Here is a 10678-nt window from a genome sequence, read left to right as displayed (position 1 = left end):
GTTACCCCATTTCGAGCGGTGGCGTCGCTGGGCAGCTTTGGCTGATCATGATACTGTGTATAATCGCGTTGGTGGTACTGATCTTGTTGGTTGTTTGTTTCATACGAAGACGCAGAGGCGGACATTATCCAGGTAAGATGATATTTACGAATTTAGAAAGATTGCATAATTGCGAAACGAAATCCTTCTTTATGTGTGTCAGAGTATTTCCGGAATCCCCTGCGTGATATTCCAGGACCAAACAGCTCATTGTTGTAGCGGCATACTAGAGAAATAACATATATTTTATGAAAGTAATACAGTCAACCCGGAAATAATAGCGCCATTCTCAATTTCAACTCAACGATTTCCGATTTTTAAATTCCCATTCTATAATTATGTTTGTCTGTGACCCAAGCCAAGACCCTACGAAAAGATGGCGTCGCCACTCATGGCTTTTATCCTATGTCATGTATGATTGAATTACTGTTTGATCAAGCAAAGTAGAACGACAAAATAGGCGTCCGTGCCGAATTTAGCCGTATCGTTGGGTGCTTTGCGGCTTTAAATTTCAAGATACCGTTTGGAGTGTGCCATCCTTACGCGTTACGCGAGCTCATTACGAAGTTGCTCGATGGAGTTGCGGTCGACGGGATCATCTTATGAAAATAGGACCATCTTCCTTGGACCTTGGAGCTATTGTAAAATTACAGATTAATTATCATATATCCGAATGGACCCGGCATATTAAATAGTGATTAACAAATAGCACAGATCGTGGAACCCTTCCCCGCCACGTATGAAATCCCGCATTAGAAATTCCAAAACGTACCAATTGGCACAAAAGACTTCATCGGTGCAATTGTACATCAGCCCCAACACTGGCGGCCACTAGACGAAACATGCTGGATCTTCATCTTCAATTTGGACGATGGCCTGTGCTGGGAACTACTTCACATGAGTTATTATACGATGTGGTTAAGTAACAACATTCGCTGCCACAACACCAGTAGGGCGGAGTATATATCCCCGTTGAAGTGGGATTTTCTCGGCCCCTTCTCGCCACCCGATCTGCAAAGGCAGTAATTTCGAAATGCTTGTAGAACTTGAATGGGCTGTCAGTAGATTGTACGCAAATGATTTGACAAATGACAAATTGATAACAAATTAAACTTATGAGCGTGGTGTAAATTAAAATAGTAGAGGACAGTGAGAAAAACATAAATTAATTCAACAATCGTATTCATACAAACAGTGTTCGCGTGACAACACACCACTTATTGCACTTATTGTGAATCAATGTTTAAAATATATACGCTTAGTAAAATGATTCTGCGTTGAATCACCCGGCCGATGAGAGCATACACTGTTACCGCTTACAGAAGCGATACCTCTTTAATCCTTTATTTACCCTCATTACCGAGATAATTGGAGTAGGATATCTGCCCGGGCTCTAATACCCGAAAATCGACAATCTTAACGTGTCACACAAGCAACCATTCGAATTCGCTAAGTGTCCTAATATTTACTCTGACGAGTTTTACTACTTCAACTACGTTTACCGTAAAATTTTCCTTGCATCATTCCTGAAAAAAGTTCGGTGATCCCGCAATGAAAACGCAAATACAAAGCTTTTGAAATACCGGTAACAAAATCTGCGCCACCAGCCAGTGAACGGCTGGTCTTCATCTTTAGTAATGCGATGTGTACATACCAGATCTAAATGTATTTTTGCTATGACGAATCGCTCGTTACGGCCGTAACAATCCCGTTAAGACTTGGTAATTATCGCATTACTATAGAATTCACCGGATGTTTTTAATGTTTAACAAGCCGATGGAGGAAACCCACTCGTGCGATTGCTCAACTCGACTCACGTTGACTTTATTTATTCTTCACATATTCGATCCAATGCGATACTGCTGACGCATATATCTCGAAAATGTTATTTTTTCGTGCACGATCACCACTATGGATAGAATTCAGAAACTCAAAAAACGCACGGTTAGATCTTCTCACGGGTTGTTTTACTCTAATGAAACCAACCCCTGATAACGGAGGATTACAATTATTGAATTACCCGCCGAATTACATGCGGACAAATGAAACTAGTCACTGACTCCAATACAGGGTCAGTCCTTTCGGGTCAAGGTTCAAGAAAACCTGAACGCTAGTTCTCTGAAATCATGATTTAAGAATAGAACACAACCGCAGTACCGATGTAATACGGGGATCACGTAGGTTGTAAAGTGTTATGCATAAGTTGGAAAGTCTTTCTTATCGTGGCATCATAATAGGGCTGCAATATGAAAAGGTGTACTGTATAGTGATCAGTAAGGCAAGTTTTTGTTGTACTAAAATCGCGAGAAAGTTGCACTTATATTTAACAAAAGTTTTTGCCATAGGAAGTTGCATTTATTTTTTACAAAGGTTGCAATAAAAAGTTGCATTTATTCACAAAAGTTTTTTTTTAATTATTAGTGTATGACTTACTCGAAAGGTTCTTCTGTATAACCCAAAAGTCTAAGATTGGTATTGGGGTGTCTGCTTGTTCCATTTCTTTCGCCGCCACACAATTGATCATGCATATATTTTTATGTTCATTAGGTATCAAACGTACATGACAGCATTTCGCTGTCAGCTCATGTATAGCTGTCCGTGTCCGATTTCGTTATTCCCAATTTCACGGAGGCCTGACGAGAATAACATTTTTTTCCAGTACCCAGCAAGAAATAACGCAATACGCGATTAATTTTCCGCAAAAATACAAACTGCAAAGCGATAACCCCACCTTTCTTACTTGTAAAATAACGAATGCACTTTTATAAACACACAGTTTAACGAGCTATATCAACTTGACCCCGAAAGACTAGACATAACCTGTTTTCGTTTGTGTGGGCTTGGCCAAAAGCCAAGCAATACTTCTACTTCTAATTTAGTTTGGGCACTGTCGTGCTTGGGTCGGGTTGTTGAGCATTTAGCTTGCAAGCCAACCGTTGCTGCATAGATCACATTGAGATATATATGCCATAACATAGCTCTTCGTTATGCAAATCAAAGAGAATAAATAGAAACATACTAGAAATAATTTTATATCGAGAATTTAAATCACTATTTACTTTACATTTTGCGCAATACTTGATACAAGTTACAGTAAAATGTTGCATGAAAAATAGAAAAAAGCTGCAATATAAAGTTCCTGTAAACAGCTTCAAACATCATGCTAGATAGATTCTTAGAATCGCGTAAGCTGTATAAAAAGAAGTCCCACAAACTTGCACTACTGATCAGTTAATTGTCACAGCAAATATAGTTCGGATACAACGAAAAATAGTGTATGTGACGACACAATGTCTGGAATCCTTGAAGGAGGCAGTCTCACTTATCTTCTTGGCAATGACCTCAGATTTATAGATCTATCTGGCCTATCGCCTGGTTTGCCGTGAAAACGTGGGAGATAGGAAACTTGGGCGTTATTATGGTATCAGATGTGAGTTGGCGTTTTACATGCATTTGTGTATGACTGTATTGATCCGCCTAAAGTTGCGGAGCTTGAAATATCACTGGCCTTAAAGCTCGGCTATAGCGATGTTTATTGTCTGAGTCATATATATAGTGATGTGATCCCATTTGTACAATAAAGAGATTCCGCGAACGATGTAATAAAAATATCATATTATGTCGACAAGTGTTAAAGATAACAAATTGGGCCGACTTGATCGTTTTACGATCAAATTTTGAACAAACTATGCTGAGTGTATCGCACACAATATCATTTGTCGGATCGTAAAACATGAAACGGCTGCCTGCTTATCTACATGCCACTATCGACAATCTGAAAAGCCCGGTTTCACATTCGATTTGCGATGCGGTATAGTAGAAAGTATTATGAAGCATTATTGGCCAATGATGTTTTCACAGTGTCCGAAAAAGAAGAGGAACTGGTCAAGAGCGAGGCTCAGCTTATGAAAAGTCAAGAGGGCGGGAAATACAGGTATTGAGCTCTGCTTATGCAAATAAGTTGAATCACAGTATTGGGTGGATTTGAATTTGGACGTGAACATTTGGAATAATCTATAATTTACTCGTAATAGAATATTCATCGCACTATATTTTCAAAAGGTTGGGGATTCCCGGTTTTCGAATCCGTTTTTTTCCCTATTCATTTCTTTTTATTAATTTCCGGTGTGATTTCTTTCACCACATTTTTTTCTTTTTCCCTATTTTTCTTCAGTCCGTCACAATGCCATATTAATTTATATCGTACTACTCCGTTTCAATTTCACATTTTGTATTTACCTTTGTAATGACGATTCTTCCTGTTAAGAAGAATCAATCGAAAAGCTTTGAAGAATGATGAGTATATTGAAGTTCTGCATCATGAACCATTCATTCAATTTATAATTCCGCGGGACTGTCATCAAATAATAACTTCAATCTGAACCTGATACGATATCAAATCTAGATTTGAATTTTCACTTGGATTTGATTCTGAGAATTTGAAAATATTAAATCCACTTGTCTTGCAGAGTCATTCAAAACCTCGAACCAATCTTCAAGGTGACGTCACCGAAAAGAATTATCCACTACCTGCAGCACTATATAATCTTATGCCTGTCATCACTACACTATATCACCGGTGTTTGCTTTACAGTCTCTCGCGAACCAACGGTCTTGATAATGATGTAAAAGAGGTAGATGAGACAACTCAAAACGGGCAGCCTCGTTTGCGCGGAAGCAGCGTTGGGGGAGATTCGATTGAAGCGTTCGGCAACGGTAACACTCGCGAATACGAGGAAGACGGGTCCTTCATAGATCAGTATGGTTTGGAGCCGAATTCCGAAAGTAAGAGCTCAACCCCGCTGAGTCCCGATAATGATAGTGGCGTTAACTCGGATCCAAGTATGGCGACTAACTCCAGACAAGAAGCCGTTTGACGGGGAACTGATGATGAACTAGTGTAACATTGCTAAAAGTAGCGTGTTACAAATTGGTGGATGTCGAGCTTGACAGCGGACACATATAATTGTGCGAATGGGCGTTGTGTGTGTACAATATACAAGTTTACATGTTGCACTCTTGTTTATATATTCGTAAAATTGAGCTCACTTTTTCATTTACGAGTGTCAATTTTGCAATTTACTTTCTTGTCGGGCGGTAAAAATTAACAAGTATACTTTTGAAAATAAGTATTGCGTCTACTCCACGGGAACGATGCATAAGAACGACAAGAATTTAGCGAATGGACAATAAATGGAAATAGACAGCGATATATTATTATTATTAACAGTGAAAAAGAGACAACGTGGCGCTTAACACCTTATCGGTCTGGTGCACCACGGCAAAAATTTCGTATCACAAGAGATTTACCTAATGGCTTAAATTATCGGGTTGCTGGCCAGAACGAACTCAACGAGAGGTGATAGAATTTCTGAACGTATGAGAAGGTTTTGTGGTGAATTCTACGTTCAAGTTCCGGCAATAATCAATTAAGTACGCTCGGTACCAGTCGTATTTTGGGCATGCGAGGAGGACGTGATCCACAGTCTCGGGTACGAGGCATAGGTCTCACAAATGCGTATTGATGCAGCCTGTGTTAAATAAATGCCCCTTCAGGCGGCAAAGGCCGGAGCTGAGACGGTAGCGAGATATGGTATTCGTGTATTTTCGGGAACGAATGGGGTTCTCGAACCCCTAAGTCTACGGGGCTTAAGATGAGACACGAATGCGGATTGGCATCCGAATAACCAAAATGTCTCGCTATGAAGATATGTGCAATTGCAATGTGCTGATTCGAAACGATCATCATGAATTCCTCAAACCTCAGAGGTTGTTACCAAAGGTACTCAGCAACGAAGTACTTTTCGAAGTATATCACGCACTACTTCCTCAAGCGGTTACGTTTTTAGACTACTTCTACTTGACAATATTCAATTTATAGGCAAAACTATGCCTAGAATACTTACATATTTACTTACTTTTAAATCGCTACTTCTACTTGAGTAGGCTATAAATTTACGGCGTTATTTCTACTTCTACTTGAGTACCGACGGTGACTACTTTGACCACCTCTGGTTATTGTTACTATGGATGACGAACCCCTAAATGACCGGAATGCTACACTTTTTGCTTGAAACCACATATGAGTAAATTGAATGTGAGTGACATGATGAGAAGAAAAGAACTCTTTTGTAATGGGTTTTTTTAACGGATCGTCGGATGACTTGAGAGCGATTACAGTTTAAAATGAAAATGAAATAGGTTCATAAGCCGATCGTTGTATGCAGTTAATCTTGATTGCCGTCTCATGGCAGTGTATCCAGCAACGAAAAAATGTCTGTTCCCAGAATGTACCCAGGTGTCCTCAGAAAGCCACCGTATTCAAACCACAGGTAAGACATTTTCACGAGTGTTGCATCCCACTCCAACTTGTCTCTGTGGTACCTAAGTCACTTGCTAGTGACACTCGAAACAATGCAGCGAGTTGGTAAATAAATCAGAACGCGATTAAGCTACAGGCTACATATCAGCGGGAATAGCGAGCGTCAGCATAAATCACTTTTTTTACACTTTGACCTCATGACTTGGCGACTTGCAGTCGTGTAGAGCGGACTCTAATCGAATCCTTTAGCAGTACTTTTCAGGCAGAGAACCGATCCGGTAGGACTGTAACTCATGCGAGTGTTCTTGCGACGTTAATTATTATGAAAGCCAGAGAAAGACCCGGCGAAGGACGAATGATAAGAGAGATGAAATGCTGATAAAAAGATCCAGATCGAACACTGTCACATGTGTCATAAGCCCGAGGTGGATGTTACATTTAGACACCGTAATTACTAGTTAGTCGTTTCGATGACATCCTCCTACCTAAAATCGTCGTATTTTTTTCGGTCATAATCTTGACTATGTTTATTGTTTATGTTGATGATCACTTCAAAGTTAAATGCGGCCGAGATATGGCCTAAAGAAAACGAAAGCTTAACATGAAGTTTATTTTCTCAAAATGAGTAAAATGGACATAAGCTATTTTGATTCCACAGCGACTATATATTACACCCGTAGAGGACATGCGACTCAATAAATAGAGATTTAAAAAATCAGTAGTTTGTTCCCGTTATGTGGCAGTAGAGATCAAAATAAACAGCTTTAAATCACCAGAGTAACCGTCACGGGTCAGTGCAAATTGAGATACGGTGGTCGCATTTACTTACGATAGCGGTAGAGTAATTGGTGCTTTCACTGCTTTGTCACGTCAGAAATCGTCTTGTATGCAAAAATGGACCCGTCTATGGTATACTCGTCGATGGGAACTAGTACTGAAGCTCCAGAGATGCATACTGATCACGAGTAAGTCCGTCATAATATCTATAATGACCACCAAACTGTAATGTTTTCGTTACAAATGAAATGAATCTAATGCAGTACACTGATGATTGATATGGCTAATTTTAAGGGTGCAAAAGATGTTGGCAGTTTCTAAGATCGAAAAGGTATACCTGGCATATCGGGATCGACAGATGTTTACCTTGCTGAAGCACGCAATATGTGCAGCTGTAAGTACAATTTGAATTTATATTCAAAATTATGGAATTTGGCAGTACCATGTGCCTTTGTGGTAATATAATGGTATGAAGTTCTCCATCATGTCAATTAGGTTTAAAACGCTTCATATAATGCACCAACATAGTAGGCAGGCTTCTACCTATATTGTGAACTGCAATTTACTACTCATGTCCAGTTGAACCGTGGATTAAGCTCTTATTGTAGTATGTTTTTATTATTATATTTTGTTAAGGAAAAGTCTTGGACCTATGATTTCTTGCGAAAGATAAGCCCACTGGAAGCAGATTTATTGAAAGACCCCACAGTAAAAGCGAGGGTCCGTCTTCGTTTTGCTGGAACCGAATTCCCTCCTATTATAGTTTTTAAAATATATCTGGTTGGAGTCGGCATGAAATATATTTCTGGAAGGCGAACTATACAGCCAGCAACTGAAGTAAGATTTCTTGACATTTATTACTGTAGCAGCTAATTTATAAAAATGTATGTTTATAATGGATGGATGTAAAATTGGATATAGACCAGAACTGGTGAAACTGCGTGCTGGTCGTGTTTTTGTTAAGCCTGCCAAATATTGACAAAATGTAGACATATTCAAAGTGCTGTGGACTAACTGGGCAGAAAACCATGTAAAATTATAAATGCAGTCATACAAAACAACCACTGCACAAATTCAAATGTCCAAAACAGCAAGCCAAAGAACCAGCATACTACCCATACCACCAACTCCCATGATGGAAATCAGCGCATATACTAAATATTATCCCTGTCGAAATTGGTTTTGCAAGTTTGCTGAAGTTAGTTCTTGGTGACGCATCCATTCCTTTGCTCTCTGAGTTCTCATAAAAATTATGTCATCCAACGTCATATATGGTCAAGATTTATGCAACTAATGCAGCTCACAAGTGAAAATACTTGATCTTAATGTATGTAGATATAAGAATTTCAACTCAAATCTTGTTTTCTAAATTCGGAACTAGCACTGAAAACAATTAGTGTGAGATATAGGTAGTCATTCATTTTACATTTATAATCTACTTTCTACTTGAAAATATTGAAAATGTAAAAAGCATGCAGTTTGGTTTAAATATGTGATATTAGTCCATAATCTCACCACATGAGTAAGTTCTGGAAGTAGACAAAGTACACTTGGTAAAACACCTCTGAGTATAGTCAACTGTTGACTATTAAATGTGAATGTCTCCTTGTTTGAAATAGGCATACCTGGTTTACAAAAGTATGTTTTGCACCCTTGTTATTTTATCAGGCTGCTTCAGATGCTTGCCAGTTAATGGGCCATAGAAAGTTTTATGACCAAATGATCATAGATGCTTGTCAACATGAAAAATACAAGATAACCGATGAAGTGGACGTCACAACAATGCAAGATTATATGCAGGTGGATTTATTTTGTGCATCGGTCTCACTATTAATTAGATGCTTTGTTAGGTGTCTTTACATAACCCTGGCCACCTACATAGTTCATGGGAGATGTAGATTACATACAAGATGCCGGCTTAAGTTCGTTCATTCTATCGTGGCCCCTAAGAATATCGTGTGATTGAATCAACATCTTTAATCATTTGCAAAGCGCAGGCAATACACTCACGTTTATTGATTACTCAGTACCTCAGCAACGTGGACGAGACCCCATCCTATCTCGGAGGCAGGGAAAACTACTGGCGCCAGCTCACTTTAGAGACACTGCCACGGCAAAGTATAATGTTCGATATCGTGGAATACCTTCAAACTAAGTCGCCGAGCGATAGACTACGAAGTCAAATGCCTACGATAATGTCGAGACCGGTGACGCAGGACGTTCAACTGCAACATATTCGTGCAATATCAAGACTTCAGTAAGTATATTTGATTTTGAGGACGATATCTACCTAATTCTACCATTAATATTGACCAATTTGGATTCTATGCTACGTTAGATTTATTCTAGCGATGATGTACCATTCACTCTCCACAGCTATATTCGCGAAGATTATCGTCAAATATAGTATGAATTTATGATGACACGAGACCCGTTGTATCTCTTACCTAACGCTATTTTCTCATTGTTCATAATTTGATTGATTGAGCGATGTGTATTTCTACTACGTCCCTACGTAAGCTACGTTCCTTCGTACTCCATTTGTGATTATTCTAATTTGTCAAGCGCCATTTGAATTCAAACGTCCTGCTTCATTTATATTGCAGTATAATACTGAGGTAGGTCCAGTTTTAGTGTAGCATATTTAGGATGTGAATACATTCTCTATTCACTAAGAATGTAGGCAAAACCTGCTGAAATACTCCGAGAAAGTTGAAGTACCTCGCCACTGACCGCCTCTGATATATTTCTGGCGAGATGGTGAAATCCTCCTCGCAGAGACTATTGAGTAATAAATTCATATTGAATATATTCGGCTGTCACTCGTGAGGAGATATCGTCAGCACCAGTGGAGAATTGATTAAGAATTCGCTACTAGTTACTGACGATTAAACCTGACGAGTGTCCGTCGAAAGCATTCGGGTTTACTTCAATACGAATATATGATTCAGTTGCACACTGAATTCATGTACCTCCACGAGTCTCTTCACGTACAGAGACCCGCGGGATTCAATCAGCGCGCCGCAAGCCAACTTCTCCCGTCGCGCAGTCACGGGATCGTCCCAATCCAAGCGCCGCTCCGTGCAAGCCAGGCGCCGCGTTCACCAAATGCGCAAGACGTACGGCCTCGACTCGCCGGCCGACTACGCCGAGAACAACCAGCGCGGCGACGCCACCATCGCCGTGAAAGCCGACCGCGCCCGGATGCAGTCCAAAACCGGAGACGTACCGGATTTCGACGAGACAGAACTCAGTCCGGCTCCGCAGCCTTCGCGGGTCGACACGCGCGCGATGTTTCCTTCGGCGGGCGGGAGGGAGAGCGAGATAGAGGACCAGGAGGTGAAGGACTTGTTCAGGTGGACGCAGGAGTTGAACTTTGAAGACGTGAGCAGGACGATGGGTAGCGCGCGTGCGCGTAACGAGTCGGGCTTGAGGTCGGGGCCGTGGTCTTCGAGAGGTTTATACACGAATTCGGGGTTGTGACAGAAGCGTTTGTTTTATGTTGCGCGCGCTTACACACGAAATAAAATGATCTGCCAA

The 10678-nt window shown here is 40.3% G+C and overlaps 2 protein-coding genes across 2 annotated transcripts in view; both read left to right on the top strand.

Moving 5' to 3' along the window:
* LOC145446506 (neuronal cell adhesion molecule-like) overlaps window positions 1–5168 on the top strand; it is a 33434-nt gene extending 28266 nt beyond the window's left edge. The window contains exons 22-24 of the mRNA XM_080324823.1: window positions 1–132; window positions 3901–3973; window positions 4634–5168. Coding sequence (XP_080180949.1) covers window positions 1–132; window positions 3901–3973; window positions 4634–4916 — 488 coding nt within the window. The 3' untranslated portion in view covers window positions 4917–5168. The remainder of the gene's footprint in view (window positions 133–3900; window positions 3974–4633) is intronic.
* Window positions 5169–7158: 1990 nt separating this feature from the next.
* On the top strand, window positions 7159–10678 carry LOC145446511 (uncharacterized protein CXorf58-like). Its single transcript, XM_080324830.1, has 6 exons — window positions 7159–7326; window positions 7433–7532; window positions 7775–7975; window positions 8807–8938; window positions 9166–9395; window positions 10135–10678. Exons 1-6 carry the CDS (start codon window positions 7256–7258, stop codon window positions 10619–10621), a joined length of 1221 nt encoding a protein of 406 aa, XP_080180956.1. The 5' UTR covers window positions 7159–7255; the 3' UTR covers window positions 10622–10678.

The sequence above is a fragment of the Botryllus schlosseri genome, chromosome 9 (assembly GCF_051294905.1).
Source record: "Botryllus schlosseri isolate E-star chromosome 9, Bs_hap1, whole genome shotgun sequence".
In the NCBI taxonomy this organism is placed as follows: Eukaryota; Metazoa; Chordata; class Ascidiacea; order Stolidobranchia; family Styelidae; genus Botryllus; species Botryllus schlosseri.
This window is presented reverse-complemented; position numbering and strand designations above follow the sequence as displayed.